We start from the raw sequence: 26,488 nt of genomic DNA on the forward strand, positions 1-26,488 counted from the left end.
AATGTACAAAAAGACCAGAAACTACAGCAAAAAAATCTCAATGAGATTTTATCAAATTAGTTAAAGATCAGAAGGCATATTATTGAAATTGTTGACAGACGTGCATACAGGGTGTGTGTTTGTGTGAGTGTGAAAGGACAAAGCGAGATGGTTAGAGCTAACAATAATTTTGCCTGTCAGATGATTTGTGAGAGAGAGAGAGAAAAAGAGAGAGTTCATTCAAATGAAGAACTATAAAAAGCCCTGTGAGATGTACCATGATTCATCAATCTTGTAGCAGTGGAGGTCAGGGCCCCTTCAGCACTCTGGAGGAGCTATTACGTGTCTTCAAGAGTCTGCTTTGTGAGCCTGAAGGGAAGATTGCATGTGTGTGTGTGTGTGTGTGTGCTGAATACAGAAGAGAAATATTGTGCTTTTTGCTCCTACAGCCATCCACAGCTACAACACAGACACTTTCAATAAAAAACAGCAAGTTTTATTACTCCCAAAAGCAGAGCCGATTTATGTGTTCCAGTAGCAGAGCTCCAGATGCATGGTGCAGTAAGAAAGCAAACAGAATGTAAATTAGTAAAGATGAAGCTGTAAACAAGTCATCACTATTAAGTTCTCATTTTGTCCTTAATGTTTTCTCACAGCCCCAGCTTTGACCATTAAGCCTAAAGGCCTGTTCACACCAAGTCCAATGTGACTAAATGTCAGGAAATTATAAAATAATCACAAAAAGTGCCTACAGACAATATCTGATAATCCCACAACTGTCAACAACTTTTTTTTTCTAAAACCACATACCTATACCAACATTTCACTCATTCATATTGTTCAATGTTATGGTTTGATTTGTTAAATGTTTTCATACATTTTTACTGTGGCTTGTACTGTTATAAATAAAAGATTCACGAACAAAATATTTTTGCAAACAAATCACAGTTAGTCCGATGCCAAATTTTTGTTCGTCTCTGAAAATAAAATGTATCCAAACTATTTTAGAAAAGCATTTGAAATTTTCAAATCATCACAGTAATGTATGTTTTGATCTGATCGTAGATTTGATTTTTAGACTTTTCAGACTTGTGAACAGACCTTAAAGGATTAGTTCACTTTCAAATTAAAATTTCCTGATAATTTACTCACCCCCATGTCATCCAAGATGTTCATGTCTTTCTTTCTTCAGTCGAAAAGAAATTAAGGTTTTTGATGAAAACATTCCAGGATTATTCTCCTTATAGTGGACTTCAATGGCCTCCAAACGGTTGAAGGTCAAAATTACAGTTTCAGTGCAGCTTCAAAGGGATCTACACGATCCCAGATGAGGAATAAGAGTCTAATTTAGCGAAACGATCTGTCATTTTCTAAATGAAATAAAAAAATTATATACTTTTAACCATAAAAGCTCATCTTGAACTAACTCACTTCTTCTTCTCTATTGGAATTCCAGCAGTGTAAACGCTGCTTAGTGTACTGCCCTCCACAGGTTAAAGTTTTAACTAAATTGTCATATACAATATTCTAGTGCAAGTATATAACAATTAGTTCCGACTTTGACCTGTGGAGGGCAGTAATACACTTAGCAGTGTCTACACTGCTGAAATTCAAATAGAGAAGAAGAAGAAGAGATGAGCATTCATGGTTAAAAGTATATAATTTTTTTATTTTTAGAAAATGACCGATCATTTTTCTAGATAAGACCTTTATTCCTCGTCTGGTATCATTTAAAGCCCTTTGAAGTTGCACTGAAACTGTAATTTTGACCTTCAACCGTTTGGAGGCCACTGAAGTCCACTATAAGGAGAATAATCCTGGAATGTTTTCATCAAAAACCTTAATTTCTTTTCGACTGAAGAAAGAACATGAATTTCTCGGATGACATGGGGGTAAATTATCATGAAATTTTAATTTGAAAGTGAACTAATCCTTTAACACTTCACCAAAGCACTTTCTAAGCACAACTATAACAACAGCTCTGGTCTCAAACATGGCAACATGTTGATCTTAAAAACATATTTGTTTTCCCTCTGGACAATGTGTGTTTTGGCTATTCGCTTATAACAGCCTCCCTAAAACTACACCCTCTCTAGGCCGTGCTTCTCCACGGAGGATCTCCAGAAATCCCAACTTTGTAAGAAATTCCATCCGTAATCCATCTGTAGGCTGGACCTCGCAGAATACACCCTGTGAACCTGAGGAAGAAATACTCCGTTATCAGGGCTAATATCTTGTATAAAAGGCTAAAATTCTTCAAATTACAATCAGTGTTATGGCGCACCATTAGCTTTGAGAGCTGTTAGCAAGGCTGTGAGGAGGCTACGACTGATGCTACAGTCCACCAGTTCAGGAAGAGCCTCAAGCCTGAGCTGAGATGGGAAATGATATAGCAGGGAGTCTGGGTAGTCCTGTTCTTCATGGAAAAACAGCAGCGCCTCCTAAGGGTTAGGAGAAGAAAGTGTAATTCAAACCATGTCAGGATTAGACGGATACTACTGCACCATTTCAAAAGTACTGCGGTATAATTGTGTCTAGTTTTGTCTAGTTCATACATTTTTACGTGGCTTGTACTATTATAAATAAAAGATTCAAAAACAAAATATTTTTGCACTAAAACAAATCACAGTTAGTCCGATGCCAAATTTTTGTTCGTCTCTGAAAATCAAATGTATCCAAACATCCAAACATTGGTATAATTGTGTCTAGTTTTGTGTTTAGCTGTAACTCTGACCTTTGTTGCATGTCCATTGGCTCCATGGAGGCGTGAAGGATATTTGTCCCTCATAGCAGGTAGCCAGGTGGCCTGACATCGTTTGGCAAAGGAGCGGACATCCAGAATGCCCACAGCGCACCCACATACACCTAGTTCATCCTCCAGAACCAAGCTGTACTCTGGGCACAAGGCCAGAGATGCACCCAGACACCTGAAACACAAACAGGCTGATATTTCTCATATACCTCAACTGATTTTTCAGCACTGAGATGAAATATATAACGTTTTGGTGCAACCTCCTTTTTTCATCGATCTTCTCACAGAATCAGCCTTGCCTATATATAAAGTTTAAAAGTTTTGGGTCGGTGCTGCATTAATTTGTTCAAACATGCAATAAAAACAGTAATATTGTAAAACATTATTACAATTTAAAATAACTGTTTTCTAGTGGAATATCTTTTCAAATGTAATTTATACCTGTGATGGCAATGCCGCATTTTCAGCAGGCATTACTCCATTCTTCACTGTCACTTGAAATATGATGTAACATTATAAATGTCTCATGAACTGAGAAATAAAATTTTCCTTTAGCTTTTCATATGTAATAGGTCATCATACTATAAGAATATCCTGTAAGTTACAGAACTGAAAACTTCCTTGTTAGTCCTAAAAACAGCTTTTATTGTAACCAAGCCCAGATAATGATTCATTGTGGAATGAGCCTGTCTTTGGTGAAAGACCACCTCTGCAGAAGAAATTAACGTTTAATTGATCATTGCAACGTTAGCCCCGCCCACAAGTGTGTTAGTGAGATGAGATAAGTGATACAGGACAAAAATAACATTACCTTTCAAAGGATCCTTATGCTCGGAAAATGGTTATTTATTTTCAACAATGTGAATGTCTCAGTTGAGCATTATATGTGTTCGGTATATTTCACTGTGGATTTTTTGGTAAATCAATCGCATTTCGGCGCAGAATTTGCAAACAAACTTTTACGATATGGACTCGACAGTAATGCAACAACATGTAGGTAACTGTGTTAATTCTAATGCCTGATCTGTGACGAGTGATTTATGTTATGTAAAGATTCATGTACAGTCAGATGTTCTTTGTCTGTGTGTCAGTAAATCAAAGCAGTGACTAAACGGTCAACTTCACATTGCTTCTCTTAGTAGGATGAAAATAATTTGTTATTTAAACAGTGATTAAATTATATATAGAAAGCGATCAAAGAACGCTCCCTTTACAATCGCTGGAGCTGTCAATCAAACAGCGTGAGTTTATCAGTGACTGAGTTCTGGACTCTCGCCAAAACTCCCGTTATATTCAACGAATCTCTAATTTACATCAAGTTGGCACTGTAGTTATGATGAAAGCATTCGTTAGTGTGCAGAAATTGAGTTTCATTGACAAGATCACTGCTTTCATGCGCTCAACAACATGTCTGTGATCAGCTACAGTGTTCATCACTGCAACCTTTGATGTCACAATCTAAATATAATGGCATAGATCTAAATGTAATGTAACACTTTTCACGATTAGTTAACACATATAGAGTAATACTTAGCTATTTCATATGCAAAGATATTAGCCAATCACAGCAATGGGCGTTTACACTGAAGTCTCACAGCAGACATGCCTCTTAAAACAAAGCGTTCAAATCAGAGGGCTAAAATCAGGGTAGGAAAAATGCCCTTTATTTCTAAATTATGACCTTTTTTGATGTAAAAATCTTATTTATGTTATAGCTGGAAACATTATAGAACAATAAGTCAGTTCATGACGCTTTTAATGTCACTTGTGATCAATTTAATGCATCCTTGCTAAAGTTTAAATGAGTATGTTTAAATGAGAACATTTTTTTCTTATGTTAAAATAATTATATATTGTATTTTAATCAATGTAGTGAGTTTTAATTTTGATCAAATTAATATAACTCAAATTAAATGGCTTATTTGTGTATTGTGATCCCTAATTAAAATATTTCAAAGTGGAAATGTGTTGAAAAAATATCTCAGGAATCAGTGACCGCCATTAGATGATACAGTTTCTTACTCAGATGGAGGCATGTATTAAGCAATAAAGAAATGCTTGAGAGCCATTCTTGCCTGTCCCCAATGAAGTCTGGATGGGAGATGGCAGCATCCTGGCTCCCTTTACCCTTCTGATGCAATTGACACACCATTCGGTACAGCTCCACCTAATGTTTTGGGGAAAAACAACAACGATAAGAGTTATACAGGTATAATGAGGTGTGAGTCAGTTGGTTAACAAGTACGCTTGAGTCACCTTGTCTTTTTGCTGGAATGGCCGTATGTTGTAAAGTCGAGAGGTGGGGAACAGAGGGGGAGGGTGACTGAATAACTCACTGCTGGTCCCTACAGGCAGAAGCATCTGATTCACACCAACACCAGAGAAAGAAAAAACAACAAAAACAAGAATGAGACCGGAAACGATCAAGGAGACTGTGGAAGAAACAACACCAAATTAATCTAGCAATTTATCCTAATTTAATGAAATTCATAACTGGTTCTGAAACTGAATCATTAATTATATCATTCTCACCTGCACCTCTCCAGACAGACCCCCTTTAAACACCCATGGCTCCGCCTCCACACCATGTAGCTCCGCCCCTGAGGAAGCTCCGCACCCTGTGAACAATTCCAGAATGTCAATCCACTGCAAGAACCAATTTTTATGCATCATACTATTGTTCAAAAGTTTGAGGTTAGGCAGATTTTTAAATGATGACTCTTCATTCTCTGCATTTTTTTTTTTTTTTATCAAAAACAGTAAATACATTAACATTGTGAAATATTATTACAATTTAAAATAAATGTTAATAATATTTAATATATATAACTTCATATATTTGAAAATGTAAAGTATTCATGTGATGGCAAAGTTGAGTCATTACTCCAGTCTTTGATGTCACATAATCATTCTGATTTAGAGCTCAAAAAACATTTCTTTTTTATTTATAATGCTGAAAACAGTTGTGTTGCTGAATATTTCTGTGGAAACTGTGATACATTTCAGGATTCTTTGATAAATAGAAAGTTCAATAGAACAGCATTTATTTGAAATAGAAATACTTTGTAACATGATAAATCTCTTTATTCTCCTTTTTATCAATTTAAAGGTGCCCTAGAATGCTTTTTCACAAGATGTAATATAAGTCTAAGGTGTCCCCTGAACGTGTCTGTGAAGTTTCAGCTCAAAATACCCCATAGATTTTTTTTTTTATTCATTTTTGTAACTGCCTATTTTGGGGCATCATTAAATATGCACCGATTCAGGCTGCTTCCCCTTTAAATCCTCGCGCTTCCCGCCCCCAAGCTCGTGACTCTATAATACATTGCATAAACAAAGTTCACACACCTAATATAACCCTCAAAATGGATCTTTACAAAATGTTTGTCATGCATACTGCATGCATGCATCAGATCATGTGAGTATAGTATGTATTTGGATGTTTACATTTGATTCTGAATGAGTTTGAGGCTATATGCTCCGTGGCTAACGGGCTAATGCTACACTGTTGGAGAGATTTATAAAGAATGAAGTTGTGTTTATGAATTATACAGACTGCAAGTGTTTAAAAATGAAAATAGTGATGGCTCTCTTGTCTCCGTGAATACAGTAAGAAACGATGGTAACTTTAACCACATTTGACAGTACATTAGCAACATGCTAACAAAACATTTAGAAAGACAATTTACAAATATCACTAAAAATATCATGATATCATGGATCATGTCAGTTATTATTGCTCCATCTGCCATTTTTCACTATTGTTCTTGCTTGCTTACCTTGTCTGATGATTCAGCTGTGCACAGATCTAGACGTTAATTCTGGCTTGTCTAATGCCTTGAACATGGGCTGGCATATGCAAATATTGGGGTCATCAATATTAATGATCCCAACTGTTACGTAACAGTCAGTGTAATGTTGAGATTCGCCTGTTCTTTAGAGGTCTTTTAAACAAATGAGATTTATATAAGGAGGAAACAATGGAGTTTGAGACTCACTGTATGTCATTTCCATGTACTGAACTCTTGTTTTCCCTCACACAAAGGTAGTATATGTCAAAAATGTATATGCTACAGTATATAGGTGCATGTTTGACACTCACAGTGGAAGCAGTTCTTCCAAGAGCCAAGTGGAGATCCTTCACTCAGTATACGACCCTCTGTGAAAGGAAATATGCTAGTAAAAAGATGGGAGATGGGGTGGGAAATTGGAGGGAAGGGCGATCTACAGGGACAAAACTTTGATGGTGATTCACACTCAAAGGTCAAAGAGTTCATTTACTTTTTATTAATCACATGGTGGAAAAAGACCTACATGACAAGACAAAAAACGCTCATCTTAATGATCCACACTACAGTATCTCTCTCACCTAGCCAGCAGATGAAGGCCTTGGCCACCAGCAGTGTGTTTCTCAGGTCCCAGATGTAAGGGTAAAGGTCGTAGAGAACGGCCCTATTGATGCTGTTCACAACAGCACTGTGCAGTAATGCCACATCATCACACACGGCCAGGAAACGGCCCGCACGGGCCCGCCAGTCCTCTACCTGAGAAGGTAACACAAAGGTAACACAAAGTACAACACATACCATATTAAATACAAAGATTTAAATAAATTATTGAGGTTGTTGAGCACATTAAACACATATTATGAACTACATCCACATATAATGAACTACATCCATGTTGAATCATTACTATTCAATAGCATCCGCAAACAGATCGAATGACATGAATCAGTAGTGAATAGAAAAGATTTAATAAAAAGGGTGTTTTCACCTTCTGTGGCGAGGCCTTCTTGCCACTGCCATTGACGCTGACACAGTGACAGTTGGCTTTGAGCCACGTGAGATCCTGCAACAGATTCCGAGCGGGTGGTCCGTGTTCATGCGGCAGGTAGTACAGACCAACCAGCAGCCGGACCTGGGCCTCACTGAGAGGAGCCCTCCCAGAACACAATCCCCTTCTAGAGCTCTTTTCATGGCTGGAGCTCTTTGAGACCTGGTTCTCCCCAGCTTTCAGATCCTGGCTCGTAACCGGGTCTGCTGGGATTTCATCGCTAACAAGAGCCCCTGTGCTCTGGGAAGAGGTTATTGGACATTTGGGCTGGGCTCCATGTTGATTGTCTGAGCTATCAGAGGACTTTGATTTAACAGAGAGTGTTGAGGGCTTGAGGTCTGTTGGTCTCACCTGCCTTCCTAAAAGGAAGATTTCAGAAACCAGTGAGCAATAATTGGACTTATAGATCAGATTCGTGTCAGCACTTTCAAGAGATTCTTTGTGACCTGAAAAATTATTTTGGTTAACTGAAATAAAGCTGAAATAAAATAAAATATAAATATTCTATGAAAAACTTATACATGATAAGCTTAAATGAGAATTATAAATGTAATGTTGTTTGGAAAATAGCTGAAATATGATGAAGTATTAAAATTACTACATTACTTAAATAAATATAAATTAAAGTTTAAAAAAATATTTAAAAAAATTACTACAAATTTGACTAAAATTATGAAAATTTAAAGGTGCCATCAAACATTTTTTATAAGATGTTATATAAGTCTAAGGTGTCCCCTGAATGTGTTTGTGAAGTTTCAGCTCAAAATACCCCATAGATTTTTGTTAATTAATTTTTTTAACTGCCTATTTTGGGGCATAATTAGAAATGTGGCGATTCAGGCTGCGGCCCCTTTAATTGCTCACGCTCTCCACCCCCTCCCGAGCTCTCAATTCTACCATTGCATAAACAAAGTTCACACAGCTAATATAACCCTCAAAATGGATCTTTACAAAGTGTTCGTCATGCAGCATGTCTAATCGCGTAAGTATGGTATTTATTTGGATGTTTACATTTGATTCTGATTTTGAGGCTATGCTCCGTGGCTAACGGCTAATGCTACACTGTTGGAGAGATTTATAAAGAATGAAGTTGTGTTCATGAATTATACAGACTGCAAGTGTTTAACAATGAATATAGCGACGGTTCTTGTCTCCTTGAATACAGTAAGAAACGATGGTAACTTTAACCACATTTAACAGTACATTAGCAACATGCTAACGAAACATTTAGAAAGACAATTTACAAATATCATTAAAATTTCATGTTATCATGGATCATGTCAGTTATTATTGCTCCATCTGCCATTTTTCGCTATTGTTCTTGCTTGCTTACCTAGTCTGATGATTCAGCTGTGCACATCCAGACGTTAATATTGGCTGCCCTTGTCTAATGCCTTCATCATGGGCTGGCATATGCAAATATTGGGGGCGTACATATTAATGATCCCGATTCGCCTGTTCTTCTGAGGTCTTTTAAACAAATGAGATTTACATAAGAAGAATGAAACAATGGAGTTTGAGACTCACTGTATGTCATTTCCATGTACTGAACTCTTTTATTCAACTATGCTGAGGTAATTTAAATTTTCAATTCGATGGCACCTTTAAAAATGAAAGCTAATTCAAAATATTAAAAATACAATAATAGTATATAAATAAAACAAAAATAACACTGTCAAAAATCATATAATATATAATATATTTTATTATTACATTGTATTAAATAATTAATGAAAACTAAATGTACATAAATAAATGTACATTTTAAAACTGTTTAATTCATGTTTAAAAATTATTTAAGTGTAACAATTAATATTACAGTGATTTATAAATTATTATTATTAATGGTAAAGTGATTTTTTAATTTAGTATTTTATTGTTACATTATCTAAATCTTTAAAACATCAATTGAACAACTAAAATTAACAACAACAAAATATTACTACTTGTGAATACACATACACAAGTGTACTAATTTCAGATGTGACTGACAATTTTAATGATAAAGTCTTTTTTTAATGTCTATCCCTGTTGAATGCGCAGGGACAACTATCAGCTTTTCTTAGATTAGAAACTGTGGCAGGGTGGATGTTGTACCAGGCTGTAGAGGAAGGCTGAGTTCCTTCATCCAGTCTTGCAGGGCGGCTGACAGCGCTCTTTCCACACTATAGGCCTCTTCATCACCTACAGAGGTCACAATGTGTCAGCAAATGTTCCTTACATTTATGCATTTGGCAGGTGCTTTTATCCAAAACAACTTACATTAAATTAAATTTCATGCATTACATAAGATATACATTTTATCATTTATGCATTCCCTGGGAATCAATCTCTTGCGATATCCATACTATAATATTTGAAATTCTCTTTGTTATCATTCTCCTCCATTCTGTATGCCCCATTCTGCTCTCACCTTTCCCCTCTTCCTTCACTTCTTTATACCAGCTTCCCAAGGTATGCAGAGGGATGAAGTTGGCTTCAAACTCGCAGTTTGGATTTAGCAGCAGACCCCTCAGGTGGGCCCTGAGTCCGGGGGGGCGGCCCTTAAAAGGCCCCAGGAAGACACGTCGGGAGTCATAATCATTAGCATGGAGGTTGTCCCAAATGAGTGGTGGCCGTTGAAGCACCGCCTGGACCTCTGCTAGTGATTCGGCACTCAGTTCCCTTGATATCACCTTATTTCCTACAGGAGAGTGAAGGCCGAATATGTGAATGTTAGAAATGTGGTTACATTTATGTTACCAACTGACATTAGCTATGTTTCCATCCACCTATTTTTGCATAAGAAAATGGATGGAAATGCCAAGATGTGGGTCAATTCCAAAAATGTGCATATAAAACATACACCCTTAATTAAGGTGAAAAACAAAGGATGTGATTGGATAACTGAACTAACCAGTGGACCAATCTCATTGCACATTATCTCAAATGTAGTTAAAGTTGCAACTTTGGATGAAAACATAGCTATTGTCTGTGAATTTTTAAAGGACACACTGCAAATGTCTCTCACCAGTCCAGATGACAGAGATGCCAGGGAGAAGATCCTCACCAATCGTCAGCATGTAGGGAGACTTTGACACGCAAGGAGTGCACAGAGAACTACAGTACTCTACAGAGAAAAGAAATAACAGCACAGTACTGTTTTGGGAGGAAAGAAGGAGAGAAAAATGTAAGGAAGGACACAGAGAATGCGGATTGGGTTTTAAGACGGGAAGAGCAGTATTTTGTTTCTTTTAAGGTATTTGTCTTATTAGACATTTATAAGACATAATACTTGTAAGACATTTGTCACTCCATTAAACTGACTTTTGTTCTACTGAACTAAGCTTGATATATTTATGTATTAGCCTACCAGTGGGACAGAAAAGGAAGACAGGTGGTTCCCCCAGAAAACGGAAGATCTCATTGGCCACGGTGACCTGGGCGTGAGCGAATGAGGAAAAGGCCTCTGTATCAGACTGGCACATGGAGTGATCAATGTCATCAAATAGGAGGGCAAATGCCTGACAGCCCAGATCTGACACCTAGTGGTGAATTTAAAGAGAACAATGTGTTCATGAATTTTACAAATTAGTCAAACAGTACAACAGTTGTGCAGATGCTAAAGTTGGAAAAATATTAACATGAAATAAGCTAAAAATGTGTCTCAAGAAAGTGTAATAAATAGGAAAAGATACAGAGGCAAAAAATAGGTTAGTTTGCTTACCTGTCTGAGTTTGCGTTTGAGCAGTGTGAGGTCACAAGAGCTGGAGAAGACGATGTCCTGACCCGGAGAAAGAGCGTATACAAACGTCAGACCCCTCGACTCTGCCTCACACACCAGAGCTTTCAACTGAGCTGGAGATAGTGAGAGTAAGATGGAGAGAGAATGAGAAAGTGAAAGGGTTTCAGGTGTGATATGGCCCTAAAAACATTGACAAAAATGTACTCTCTGTGTCATGGATAGAAGTTGGCAGCACTGTTATGATACTGGAATAACACTATATTATTGCAATACTAATGATTCATTATTCATTACAATAAACACCAGCAAAAATATATCACATTTTATTATAGTTAATAATCTAAAAGAGGCACAACAGGTTATGATATGAAAGCCTACCGACAGCAGCAGCTCACACCATGGCAGATAATGGCAAACTATAATTTAATACAATTATGGTTATATAATAATACGATTCGGTGCCATTTGGAAAATACACCTTGACAATCTCTACAAAGAAGAGTAAAGCCTTTATGCCAGTATGATTGCTCACATTACGTTTTCTATATTTGGATATTTCTGGGGTATCAGGAAAATAATGCAATCAATATTGCTTTAAATAGATCATTAAATGAAACTGAAATAAAATAAACATGAAATTAACCCACTGTTCCTATCTAATTTAATCAGTACAGTATGTATATATATATATATATATATATATATATATATATATATATATATATATATATATATATATATATATATATATATATATATTTATACAGTCAAACCAACATTTATTCAGATACTTTTAACATTTCATTCATTAATACAGTTTATTCACTATAGTTTAAAAAATGGTAATAAAATATGATAAGATCTCAGAGGTAAACTGTCAGAAAAAATTATCTTAATTATGTCAGATAGGTAAAACATGGTCAGGTCAAAGTATCTGAATACATTTTGGTTCCAAATTTTTATCAGTTTTACTGGTAGTCCACTGTATGAAGAATTTTTAGGTATAATATGTCACAGTTTACTTTATTCTGATATCCTCAGTTACATAAATGAACTATAGTGTATATATATCTTTTCTCAATAGTATGCATTGTAGATGGTGAAAGACCTAAATACTTTGCAATCTTTCTTTAAGAAATGTGATTTTTGATTTGTCTGACAATTTTGAGCAATGACCCATCTTTGCTTGCAAAGACCGAGCTGCTCCTTTTATGCCCAACCACAATACCAATGCCCTCACCTTTTACCAATTCACCTGCTTATGGGTTTTAAACCCATTTAACTTCTATTCTATAACTTTTTCACTATTATTTTGCCTTTGTCCCAACTCTTTTGGTGTATGTTGCAGCCATCAAAATCTTTATATTTACAAAATACAATTAATTTGGTCAGTGAAAACATTTATTTGTACTCTAAGTAAAGGTTCTGAGGGTAAAGGTACTCACTTTTGTGGCCAGAGGTTTAGACATTAATGGCTGTGTGTTGAGTTATTTTTACACTGTTATACAAGCTGTACACTCACTACTTTACACTGTAGAAAAGTGTCATTTCTTCAGAGTTGTCACATGAAAAGATATAATAAAATATTTACAAAAATGTGAGGGGTGTACTCACTCTGTGAGATACTGTGAGATATATATATATATACACACACACACACACACACACACACAAACACACTTACAGTATATACTGTAAGTAAATCCCCATGCTTCAACATACCCTCTTCCTCTGCTGAATAAACTTCCCTCCACAGTAACCTGTGCTTCAGATCATCTTTAGGACCATACAGATATGTGTTCAAACCCCACATCTGCATCCTGACAGGGACAAAAAGTAACAGGTGCATGGATAAGAAAAATAATTTCAGAATTTAGAATGGATCATGCTTTGAGAATATTGTGTAAGATATTAGAGCAAGACACAGCAGGGAGAGAGAGAGAGAGAGAGAGAGAGAGAAAGGCAGAAAACAGAGACATCCATTGATCTGGCATCATTAATAATATAAGGGGTCACATTTCCTGCAGAGAACAAGTCTGAGTTTAACAACAGCAGAGGGTCGATTCCTTTGCAGAGGAAAAAAACGACTGTGAAAAAACATGAAAAGTGCCGTAAGAGAGTTTATTATATAATTCTCAACAGGACAAGTAAAAACTGAGATAAAACAAGGTTTGTACAAAATCACTCAATTTCACAAATGATCTATAAGATGACTATGTTTCAAAGTCACTGAGAGGAAAGGATTCTTCCACATTAACATCTTGTGCTAACTATAAATGAATCATTACATCTTCGCCTACTGTAGAATGTGTGTCTGTGCGTGTGTGTTCTCTCATGAGAAAAGCAGACTCCCTAAATAGACTGAGGCTGAGTTAGTGATAGTCTAAAATATTAAAGAACCTCCCCAAACCTCAAGCAAACATGTGTGCACTCACACACACACAGAGCTAATTTTGTGTCTCTCCCTCTCCAACCTATTTAAAATGCTAATGCACAGATAGAATCTCTCATTCTCTCATATTCCCCCTCTTCATCGCCCACTTCCTTTATTCTCCTCCTTCTATCCCTTCATCTACTGCATCAGCACAATTGCTCGACTCTCACTCAAGCATGTAAAAGTTCTCATCCCCCTTCTTTCGCTGCACTATTAATCTTTTGTTGGACAAATGCCTCTATCGCATGTTTGTGTGTGTGTGGGTAGGATACTCTCACACTTCTCTCCTTTTTTCCTGTGCAGATAGATTCCCACGCACTCTAATTTTTGTCACAGATCATAACCACGACACAGATATATACATATATGTACAAGGGTCAGTGTGAAAAAAATGTGGGCCAATTTGATGGAACTGTGGCTTGCCATTGTAAATCAGTAGTATTTTACATAGTAAGCCAATGTTTAAAAAAATGGCCCATCTTCATCTTTATGAAGACGGAACTATAGAAGTATTGCCATAAAATAATCACATTCCCTTATATCAAAGAATAAGAAATGGGAAAGAATGAGTCAATAATAAGCAATTATTCTTAAATTTTGTCTTTGTCTTAAAGCTAAAGGGATAGTTCAACCAAAACTGAAAATTCTGTCATCAAGCAGATCTCACCCCCCAATGACTACCTTAGTATTTTTTGTTGTGATTGACAAGCAATCTAACCAGTCATACCGCCGAATCCGCCATTTTGTCCGACAAAGCAGTCAGGAATTAGAAGATTAACCTCGGTGGACTTAAACTTGAAAAATGGTGTGTCTTGACATCTTTCTGCATTTGAAACAACTTTCCTTCTCATGTTCATTCATGTTTTTTTGATGCTATAAATTAACTAGTACGAAGAGATGATCAGTTCATGAGCCGCTTGAGCTGAGGCGCTACAGTGATCTGTCACGACACATCAAATGTGCCCTAGAACGTCTTTTTAAAAGATGTGATATAAGTCTAAGGTGTCCCCTGAATGTGTCTGTGAAGTTTCAGCTCAAAATACCCCATAGTTTTTTTTTTATTAATTTTTTTAACTGCCTATTTTGGGACATCTTTAAATATGCACCGATTCAGGCTGCGGCCCCTTTAAATTCCCTCGCCCCCGAAGCTCGCGCTTGCCTTGAACAGCATAAACAAAGTTTACACAGCTAATATAACCCTCAAAATGGATCTTTACAAAGTGTTCATCATGCAGCATGTCTGATCGCGTAAGTATGGTATTTATTTGGATGTTTACATTTGATTCTGAATGAGTTTGAGGCTGTGCTCCATGGCTAAAGCTAACATTACACACTGTTGGAGAAATTTATAAAGAATGAAGTTGTGTTTATGAATTATACAGATTGCAAGTGTTTAAAAATGAAAATAGCGACGGCTCTTGTCTCCATGAATACAGTAAGAAACGATGGTAACTTTAACCTCATTTAACAGTATATCAGCAACATGCTAATGAAACATTTAGAAAGACAATTTACAAATATCACTAAAAATATCATGTTATCATGGATCATGTCAGTTATTGTTGCTCCATCTGCCATTTTTCACTGTTGTTCTTGCTTGCTTACCTAGTCTGATGATTCTGCTGTGCACATTTTTTATTGTTCGAATTTCTTAAACAATTACACAGTTTGAAAGCTGGGACTTTGTTTAATATCATAAGTAACCTGCTCTGTCTTGTCTGTCGACATGTTATCAATGTACTCTTTGCTCCACGATGTATTTTTCACTCTGTGTGGCGTGACAGCGCCATAGCTTGCTGGACAAAGCAACAGTAACTAAGGGGGGCAGGTCTTTGCGAAGGGTCAATTGGGGGCAAGATCTGTTTGGTTACTGACTTTCTTCCAAATATCTTAAAGGTGCCCTAGAATTAAAAATTGAATTTATCTTGGTATAGTTAAATAACAAGAATTTAGTGCATGGAAAAGACATACAGTGAGTCTCAAACTCCATTGTTTCCTCCTTCTTATATAAACCTCGTTTGTTTAAAAGACCTCTGAAGAACAGGCGAATCTCAACATAACACCGACTGTTACGTAACAGTCGGGATCATTAATATGTACGGCCCCAATATTTCCCATGTTCCCAACATTATGAAAGGCATTAGACAAGGGCAGCCAGTAACGTCTGGAGCAGCAAAGCAGAATCATCAGACTAGGTAAGCAAGCAAGAACAATAGCGAAAAATGGCAGATGGAGCAATAATAACTGACATGATCCATGATAACATGATATTTTTAGTGATATTTGTAAATTGTCTTTCTAAATGTTTCATTAGCATGTTGCTAATTTACTGTTAAATGTGGTTAAAGTTACCATTGTTTCTTACTGTATTCACGAAGACAAGAGCATTAGCCGGTAGCCGTTAGCCGCATGCATGACGAACACTTTGTAAAGATCCTTTTGAGGGTTATATTAGCTGTGTAAACTTTGTTTAGGCACTGTTTAAGGCAAGCGCGAGCTCCGTGGGCGGAGAGCACGAGAATTAAAGGGGCCGCGCAGCATAAATCGGCTCATATATAATGATGCCCCAAAATAGGCAGTTAAAAAAATTAATTAAAAAAAATCTGTGGGGTATTTTGAGCTGAAACTTCACAGACACATTCAGGGGACACCTTAGACTTATATTACATCTTGTAAAAAAACGTTCAATGGCACCTTTAATATCTTCCTTTGTATTCAGCAGAACAAATACATTTATACAGGTTTGAAACAAGTTGAGGGTGAGTAAATGACAGAATTTTTTGGTGAACTATCCCTTTAAAGGGAGGAGAACTTCCATTTAGCAGATCAAACACAGATCTGCTGCTCACTGGGTGAAGTGTGAGTTTAGACATTATGCTGCAGCAGAGAGAGAAAAACTGCTTTGTGAATGAAGGGGAGCAGGGACTCAATACAGTAGAGCAGCATACAGTATGCCTGTTTTAGATGCTGGTGTGTTGGTCTCACCATCAGGTTTCTTAGCTATAGCTAAACCAAGGAGACTTCCTAGGTTAATCAGCTAGACCAACTAGGACTTTTCCTAGGTTAACCCGCTTGAGTTTTGCTGGCAAACATAATGGCTACCAGCTAGACCAGGAGAGTATTCCAGAAAACAAGTTTAACTTACCGTCACATATACCCTGAACTTTTGGTTGATTTAACCAAACCTTGCTTACTCAAGGTATGCAGACATAGATATATAAACTATGTATGGTAGTTCCAAAACTGTGGTCTGAAGTAAGCTCAGTCAACCCGAAGTAACGGTGACAACACAAAAACATTCTCAACCGAGTCACCATAGAAAATGGACACCAAAAAGGTTACCATACTCTTTCTTCTTCTTTTGTTTGATGCCGATTTACATTCATTCTGCATATCGCCACCTACTATGCGGTTTGCAATCTTTTATCAGTCTTATATTTTAATCTTTCTTTAATCAGTTTTTTTTTTACTGTGAACAAGAATTATACTGTTGGTTTGATGGTTAATATATAAATTAAAAAAGAGGGATGGATTGACCTAAAAAAACTGTCTCTGCTTTCCAAGATATGGCTGTATAAGTTTATTTTTTATGTTTAGCTGTTTTACTGCCACATTTGTTGCACATGTGCATTTTATTATAGAAATAAATTATATAGAAAATGTTGCATATCATTTTGCCAGAAACATCTACAATGCAGAGAATAAAATAAATAAACTGGTGTAAAATAACATTGCTTTATGTGTTGTTATAATATATAGGCCTGGAGCCTCATAATGCTTGAGACCTCTGAAACAAACTAAAGTAAGTTCTTATGGCTACTTACATACCCTGAAAATTACCTCCATTTTTGGAACTAACAGTTGAGGTTATCCGTTTATTCTGAGTAAGCTTACCTGAGTATGTTGCATAACCTGCTTTCTGGAACACCCCTAACACTAAACCAGATCAGCATATAAATATGGTCTTTTCAGCAGGGATACCATCTCTCTGTTTCCAGACTGTTGTTTCTTTCTCTTTTGTTCAACCACTGTATGACATTTATTATCCCATTAGCTCCAAAAATCACTATATAACACAGCAACAACAACAATAATAATGATGGTTATGATAAATTATCATCATCAAATAATATATCAAATAAATGAGAATAAATAATAAAAATAGAATAAAAAATAAAAAAGAATAAATCGAGCACAAGCAATAATTAATATTTTATATATTATATATTATTAAGAAAATCATATATCAAATAAATTATGATATAATTTTAAATAAATGTTTTTTTATTATTATTATTATTAACATCTTATTTCTATTTCTCTCTCTTCTTCTACTTCACCCATGCTCTGTTTTAAAGCTGCAAAGGAAAATGGACTTGTTCCTTGCCACTGGTTTCATCATGGTGTATAAAGATGTGTGAAACTGTGGCTCAGTGGAGTCATGCTGGCACCAACGTCCAGCCATTAGTCATAAAAAGCTATTTGTCTCTCTGCCCACACGTCTTTACACTTCTGAAACACACCAGCTGCTCTGTGCTGCCCCCTGGGCAGCCTTACTGTACTGTTCTGATACCAGTACCACCATGTTACCAAAATGATCTGAATCAATATCGCATATTACCTTATATAACTCCAGACCTGTAATATTTTATGTTCCTTTAGCAATACAGATGCATATAAAGAGCAATCTCATCATCCCATTTAATTGTGTGTGTAGTCACTGATCGAATAGGTCTACTCACCATTGAAATAGCACCTTCCTTTGTTCCATTGACCAGGGTCTCCCATAGAAACCTAAGGAGTAGAGTGTACAGCTATATCACACCTGATTTTTTCTCCATTTACACAAGGCAGCATTTAATAACCGTCACAGAGCTTCAGTATTTCTGTTCTCTTCCACCTCCTCTTCAGTGCAACCCACTCATAACAACCAGATTTTGGGCAGACTCTGAATTATGGGCTTGGTGCATCCATACCATACTGGACCCATTATACAATACCGGCCAGGGTCATTACCAGGGGTGTGCATAAGGAAGCAGCGCAGGATTATAGGCACCAAAGTTTTATTTGAGGCACTCTGAAGCATGTAATCTACAGTTTTAGAGTTTTTTATTTGTCTGATCACAATGTCTCTCTCTCTCTCTCTCTCTCTCTCTCTCTATATATATATATATATCTCTATTGCTATTTTTACAGTTTTTTCTCTGAACACTGTGTGGCTGGACGTTTTTACATGTTGGTAAAGTGGTCTCTTTTCTGTCTAAGTGTGTAGTTCTTGGTCAGAAGTAGCTGCAATGAGAAGCAGATTTTTGAAGGAAGCACAGACTTTTTGCGAAAACAGCCTACTTTGTTTTCTGCTTGCTTGTGCAGAAAACGTGAAATCTGCTTTTGAATAATTAAACATTTAAATACACAAAATTACTGTTATTCATGAAATAAAAGTATTTATAAAAACTATGGTACATAGTATTAAAAACATTATATATATATATTTGATTGGCCCTACTGGTATGTGTACAATACGGCAGCTTAACAGGAAAATAAGGATGTTAATGTTTATAATGTTTATAATATCTTAATATCTTAATGCCTTGTAGTCGCATTTAACAGATTAGAGATGGTATATAAACAAGCAGTTGAAACTTGACATTAACACCTGTCAACCCACCAAATGCAGGTAGATTTCAGCAGTGGTGTGTAATGCAGACAGTCACTACTACTAGCCACTTTAGCGGGCTGAATTTATATATATTATACATTTTTCAGTTGTAGTCTTTTAAAAAGGCATATGAAATAATAAACTAAGAGCAATGTAGTGTTGTCAAAAATATCAATTTTTCAATACATATCAATACTGAAATATGTGAAATGCTTCCAATACTCATTTTATGCAGCATAGATACACAATACCAGCTGTGCTTTCTCGCTCTCTCATCGCTCCGACAGCGAGTTGACACAAACCCACTTCGTTTTATTCGCTCCAGATGAATATAGTTGGTGTTACAGGGCTTTCATTTCGGCATGGGATTGTGTGTATTGCGCATAATTTGACTCATTCTTACAGATTTTGTGCTCACACCCAAAGTGTGCACACATAAAGCCACTAAAGTACTACATTAAGTTCTTTTTCACTGCTTTGTGTGTTCAAACAATCAAATACACTCAAAATAATGTCAAAATGCTGGTCTTGGTGAGTATTCATGTAAACACAGTCAGTTATGTTATTAAGTGAATGTAAACAGAAAACGCAGGTGTAACAGTATAATGGATCCGTGCTTCAGGTCCTTAAGTGACAGCAGCCTAATATCCCTGCTGCCAAATTATGAGATAACATTAAAAATATCTATATGGCAGTTTTTCCCCACGGATGTAAAAATTGTGGCCAGTGAAAACGCTGAATAGCTAGTAACTTTTGAAAACCGCTAGCCACAGTGGCTGGTGAGCTAAAAAGTTAATGTCAAGCCCAGTATTTATATATGTACACATGGGTGACATTAGAGGGGGCAAGGGGGGCAGGTGCTCCCCATATTTATTGTACTCATGTAGTTTGCAGATGTGAGCTATCAGCTCCACTACAATTTGTAGCAGTTAGTCAGGCCTCCACAGACTCCGTCCTGAGCGAAGTCCAAATCCACATGAATGGCCCGTACAGGGCACAAGCAAGAAAAACGCACGTTCAGAGAGTCATAGGTAGTCCACAGTCTAGTAAATGTTTGCAACCTCTTTAAATTATTCTTGACTGTGCCGATGAACACTGCATTGTGTGAAAGAAATTTTTCTTGCTTGTGCCGACTGAAAACATACACAAGAAACACTGACACAGGAGAGACTCTCTGTTATGATCACCAGTTGGAGTGCCCTAGTTAGTCACTAGAGGGCACTCCAACCCGGACTGTTCCTCACCACACTTTTGGACTTCATTTCCCATACCCCACTTCCCGGACTCATTATACCTTCATTTCACCCAGCTGTCTTGAGTTTTGTCATTAGCGTCTGTCTATTTATACTGAGTTGTTTCTGCCTTTGTTTGTCGAGTGTTAATTTGTGTTACGTGCACTGTTGTATTCCTGCTTCTCTGTTTTGGTTTCCTGTTTCGTGTATGGACTGTTTATGTGGATGCTGGACCCTGGCCTGGATGGATTATGTTTTCGGATTGTCTGATTAAAACTGCATTTGGATCTTCTTGTCTCTGTGCATTACGTGACACTCTCTGACATTGCAGGAGTAGGCTACTGAACAATGAACTTGAATAAAACAGATTTGGATAAAACAGTTAATGCCATACTAGGTGGACACCGTTTAGCCATTGTGGTGTAGTGGACAGGCACGCAGGGGATATTAAATTATTATTATTATTATTATAAGGCTACATTTATTATTAAATTAATTAAATTATTTTACAATTAATTTGCCCCACAACAATTTCATAGCGCATCAATGCATAATCAAAGAGCTGCAAGGATAATAAAAGATAGTTAGTTTAGCTTACTCCTCATTTCAGAAACAACTTATTTAACACGAAATACTTCTTGGTTCACAAAAATACTCATTTTTTCACTATGGGCCATAAGAGAAATATTAAGAAAATAAATTAGATTCATCTCTTATCAAAAGTTTGCAGATTAAGCAGTTTTTACTTTCAGTTTCTGCAGTGAATAATTGACTATCATCAATTATTCACTATTATTCAGACTTCTTCACCAGCATAACTCTCATGCAAAATGGAAATATTTTTAATATTGCGTCCAGTTGCTCGTAAAATGATGGACAATAATTCACATTTTGTGCACGTCATAATAAATTAAGTAAATTATTAAATGAGTAAATAAACAAGTAACAAGCAACTCTTTTCTTGAGTATACTGTATGTATGCAAATAAGGCTGGATATACTTAAATATTCAATACATATCCATCCTCTCAATGAACTCAAAGTAATCTGTACTGAGAGCTAATGAATACATTTAGAAATATTCCAAAATCTTTTATAAGTTGTTACTGACAGTGTTTGGGACCACACATCATTATGTCGTTCTAGCATTCTATATTTTGCTGCATTAGGAAAGACAGCGGTTGATCATAATTTATTATTCATGCTGGCTGCCATGCTGATGGAAAAACATACCACACATATATTCCTGCTTGATTCGCTTCAGTAATTATGAATATGACGTGTTTGGCCCTACTGGTATGTGAACAATATGGCAGCTTAACAGAAAATCATGATGTTAATGTTTATAATATCTATCTTAAAGTATTAGTTCACCCAAAAATGAAAATAATGTAATTTAGGCCTATTACTCACCCTTATGTCGTTCCACACCCGTAAGACCTTCGTTCATCTTCGGAACACAAATTAAGACATTTTTGATTAAATCCGATGGCTCTGTGAGGCCTCTATAGACAGCAATGCCATTGTAAATCTTTTCAACAGTATCTAATGATGGCCGATTTCAAAACACTGCTTCGGAGCTTTGAAGCCGTTTGATAGGAGATCTGAGTCACTGATTCAATTTCGTAAAGCTCTGAAGCAGTGTTTTGAAATCGGCCTTCACGAAATATTGTTGAAAAGTCGTTATTTTGTTTTTTTGGTGCTTTATAATATTAAGGTAGAACCACCGAACTCAAATGAACTGTTTTAAACATGTTTTTAGTACCTTTATGGATCTTGAGATTTACAATGGCATTGCTGTGAATGCAGGCCTGAAGGAGCCATCGGATTTAATCAAAAATATCTTAATTTGTGTTCCGAAGATGAACGAAGGTCTTACGGGTGTAGACATGAAGGTGAGTAATAGGCCTAAATTACATTATTTTCATTTTTGGGTGAACTAACCCTTTAATGCCTTGTAGTTGCATTTAAAGGATTAGTCCACTTTCAAATACAATTTTGCTGATAATTTACTCACCCTCATGACAAAAAGAAATTAAGGTTTTTGATGAAAACATTCCTGGATTATTCTCCTTATAGTGAACTTCAATGGACTCCAAATGCTTAAAAGTCAAAATTACAATTTCAGTGCAGCTTCAAAGGGCTTTAAACGATACCAGACAAGGAATAAGAGTCTTATCTAGTGAAATGATTGGTCATTTTCTAGCGCTGAAACGATTCATCGAGTTACTCGATTAACTCGATTACAAAAATTCCTCGAGGCAAAAACTCTGCCTCGAAGCCTCGTTAAATTCCTATGACGTGCACTATACGCGCAGGGATCTGATTCACACGGACCATTGTTCAGTGTTCAGGAAGCAGACCATAGCGCGTGACATTTTGAATTTAGTTGGCGCGATGGCGGAAAGTAAAGATAGATATGATGTTTAGTTTTGATGTTTTTAAGTAGTGAACGTATTCACGTTCAACTGTAAGAGTATAGCCTAAAAAAAGAACCACTTCACACACACACGCATGCACCCTCGTCTCTCTCACGCGCCAGTCAGACCAATCGCGGCAATGCATCACATATGCTTAAACTTTTTATGTAGCCACGCAACAATAATTTCAGCATGCATTCACTGTATACACAGGGACGTGATGTTGTGACGCGATTTTTCGAACGGATGCTTCACCTAAAATGCACCGCAATGCAAGTGATGCAAGCCAAATGCACTGCCACATCATTTTCACTATGCATTATTTGTTTTGGTTGTTTAAAAAAATTATCCGATTAATCGATCGATTAAGTGCTAGATTAATCGATTACAAAAAGAATCGATAGCTGCAGCCCTATCATTTTCTAAAAAAAATACAAATGTATATGTTTATAAACACAAATGATCGCCTTGCAAGTGCTTCTGCTTTTCGTATTCTTCAAAAAGCTTAAGATGTATGTCCTACGCCTTCCCTATTCTACTTACGGAACGAACGCAGTGCCAGTTCCGTATTTTCCCTAAGTAGAATAAGGAAGGCTTAGGACATACATCTTAAGCTTTTTGAAGAATACGAAAAGCAGAAGCACTTGCAAGGCGATCATTTGTGTTTATAAACATATACATTTGTATTTTTTTTAAGAAAATGGCCGATCGTTTCGCTAGATAAGGCTCTTATTCCTCTTTGAAGCTGCACTGAAACTGTAATTTTGACCTTCAACCATTTGGAAACCATTGAAGTCCTATATAAGGAGAATAATCCAGGAATGTTTTCATCAAAAACCTTCATTTCTTTTCAACTGAAGAAAGAAAGACATGGACATCTTGGATGACATGGGGGTGAATTATCAGGAAAATTTCATTCAGAAGTGAACTAATCCTTTAACAGATTAGCGATGGGCGGTAAATCTCTTTTCTTGAGTATACTGTATGTATGCAAATAAATTTGGATATACTTAAATATTCAACTTTATACAGTACTTAGAGCTGGGCATTAATATAGTTTACATTTTGCAATAATACAAACTGAGATTTGCTTTGTAATATGCATCACTTTAAGTAAGTCTACTGTATTCAAGTAAAGCTGAATTTACTTACAGTAGTTAATGTAAAGTATCACTAGCTTTGATGTTTTAGTTCATAAAGTGTGTCTCCCCTCTTCCCTTCCACATGATCTAACAACAGTTCTGATATTGGATATTCATTAGGGTGACCAAATGTCTTGTTTTCCCAGGACATGTCCTGTCCTGGCCGTCCTGGTTATTTTTTATAAAGTGATGAAAATGTCCTGTTTTTCATTGCTTTTCATTTGGCCATTAAATTGGCCAGTGTTACGAGATTTTCGGTTTCTGAGATTTTCGGTTTCCAAAGGCGGAGCATACATTAAAATAAATGAGTTTCACAGACATGCGCAATTGCACGTGCAACTTAGAATATTAGTTCACATTGTATCTCAAGACATTAGTGGATTATTCCATAAAGGTAACTATATTCTCAGTATCGCGGCTGACTTATGCCTAAACTACAGTTGTTTACTTCTAGGTAACAGTTTATAATGTTTTCATTAGTATGCATAATCAGATACTTTGTGTAACAGCAAAGCAATCTGCAGCTATCGTCTATAATGAGTTCAGCTAGTTGTGCTCTTCCTTTGTACCTTACGATGTAACAGCTGATAGGCCTATATACATTTCTTTATAACTTTCATGCTTATTTGTTAAGCAACAAAAAACTGCTGGGAAAGATCAGCTCTACAGCAAAATATAAATGGGCAATCAAGACGGATGAGGAAGAAAAACAGGATGAAGAGGAAAACTAAAGATATAGATATTTTTAGTTAGTTTTTGTAAGTTTGTGAGAGCTATTTTTGTTAAATTTGGATTGCTAATACAGCAGAGGTATTTTTTTCGTTATTTATTATTATTATTTTTTTTCTAATACAGAAGAGACATTATTTCATTCATTATTTTTGAAACTTGTCATAATAAAACATGTTGAGTAACATCTGAGAAGCCTGAATTTGTGTCTTTGGTTATAGATAGTATTTTGTAATATAACAATTTTCTATCCATACAGAGGAGGCATAAGGCATCTTTGAGTAAACTTCGAGTATCATTTGAGCATCTCATTGCCCCAACCGAGTGTCCTGGTTTTTGGTAATCAAAATATGGTTACCCTATATTCATACCACTGTGGTCCTAAAGTTTGCAGCTGTAAAGCATAAGTGGGTCAGTAAGAGAAAGCTACTGGAATCCAGCAGGGTGACATTTCCACTGGAGAGAAGAGACAAATTGCCCACCGACCCAATAATGTGACAATATGCTTCAAACAAGCATACGACCAATTAGGAGATATGCACAACATGTATGTGTGTGTGTGTGTGTGTGTGTGTGTGTGTGTGTGTGTGTGTGTGTGTGTGTGTGTGTGTGTGTGTGTTATGCTTTCTGGCCAGCTGCTTCCTATCACACTCCAGTATAAATATGGAAATAATACCCAGGATGCTCCATGGCAGCTTAATAAGATGAACTGCACTACTAGTTCACAAATGAGTAATTGGTTATTTTAAAGGCTAATTACATGTGTCATTATAGCGTAGTCACCGTGGTGCTTCTTATAATTCTTAATCATAATAATAATTGTAGTAAATAATGCTTTGAAAGATACATAACCGCGCCAATTCACGTTAAACATGCATTTTAACCAATACAACAAATTTATTTGGACGTATCTGTGGCTTCCATACAAGCATTCAGAAAACGATGTGTGCGTAAACTTACCCTCAACAACCCCGCATAAAAACTCGTGTCGTCCCTCCATCATCGCTGTGATTGTCTGTCAGGATGCGGATGCTTCAGTCTCTCCGCGCCTCCGTCATCCGGACTGAAGTCTTCAGCCGCGCATCCTCCCCGCCGACACACACAGAGCGCGTGAACTGAAACTGCAAGCCATGAAGACAGAAAAAAATGCGTTTATTATTGCTGTTATGTGTCAAACATTGGCAAACTGTCAAACGTGGACGTTTCTAGAGTATGTGAGCTCGATTCTGCCTCCTATGTCTATTCGCTCAATGCACTCTACGCGCTGTTGCCAGATCCCTCAAGAGAAACAAGCAACCTGGTTCCAATAGTGCAGGGGTAGGCAAGTTCGGTCCTAGAGAGCCATTGTCCTGCAGAGTTTGGCTCAAACCTTAATCAAACACACTTGAATAAGCTACTCAGGCTCTTCAGGATTACTAAGGCTATAGGCAGGTGAGGTTATTTTTTTCATGGTTGGAGCTAAACTTTGCGGGACAGCAGCTCTTTAGGACCGAACTTGCCTACCCCTGCATGGTTTGAAAGAAGGAAAGACAGAACGTTGTATTGTGTTGTTAAAGGGTTAGTTCACCCAAAAATGAAAATA

General features: G+C 36.6%; 1 protein-coding gene across 1 annotated transcript; it reads right to left on the minus strand.

Moving 5' to 3' along the window:
* Positions 1–1,947: 1,947 nt before the first annotated feature.
* si:dkey-183c6.8 (protein O-GlcNAcase) lies at positions 1,948–25,909 on the minus strand. Its single transcript, XM_067400634.1, has 17 exons — positions 25,867–25,909; positions 18,468–18,519; positions 13,014–13,111; positions 11,274–11,404; positions 10,920–11,091; positions 10,578–10,676; positions 9,981–10,250; positions 9,665–9,751; positions 7,508–7,926; positions 7,101–7,275; positions 6,834–6,890; positions 5,264–5,349; positions 4,988–5,092; positions 4,807–4,898; positions 2,714–2,906; positions 2,264–2,420; positions 1,948–2,177 (listed from the first exon to the last, which is right to left on the minus strand). Exons 1-17 carry the CDS (start codon positions 25,907–25,909, stop codon positions 2,041–2,043), a joined length of 2,373 nt encoding a protein of 790 aa, XP_067256735.1. The 3' UTR covers positions 1,948–2,040.
* Between the last annotated feature and the right edge of the window lie 579 nt (positions 25,910–26,488).

This window comes from Chanodichthys erythropterus, chromosome 11, assembly GCF_024489055.1.
Source record: "Chanodichthys erythropterus isolate Z2021 chromosome 11, ASM2448905v1, whole genome shotgun sequence".
Taxonomy (NCBI): Eukaryota; Metazoa; Chordata; class Actinopteri; order Cypriniformes; family Xenocyprididae; genus Chanodichthys; species Chanodichthys erythropterus.

What these genes read in the sequence shown, in the direction of transcription:
- si:dkey-183c6.8 (XM_067400634.1), bottom strand. Translation starts at nt 25,909, where the DNA reads ATGATGGAGGGACGACACGAGTTTTTATGCGGGGTTGTTGAGG. An exon ending in TCAAACGCAAACTCAGACAG is followed by an intron (nt 11,092 to 11,273) that starts GTAAGCAAACTA and finishes ATTCACCACTAG; the next exon opens with GTGTCAGATCTGGGCTGTCA. An exon ending in CTTCCTTTTCTGTCCCACTG is followed by an intron (nt 10,677 to 10,919) that starts GTAGGCTAATAC and finishes TTTTCTCTGTAG; the next exon opens with AGTACTGTAGTTCTCTGTGC.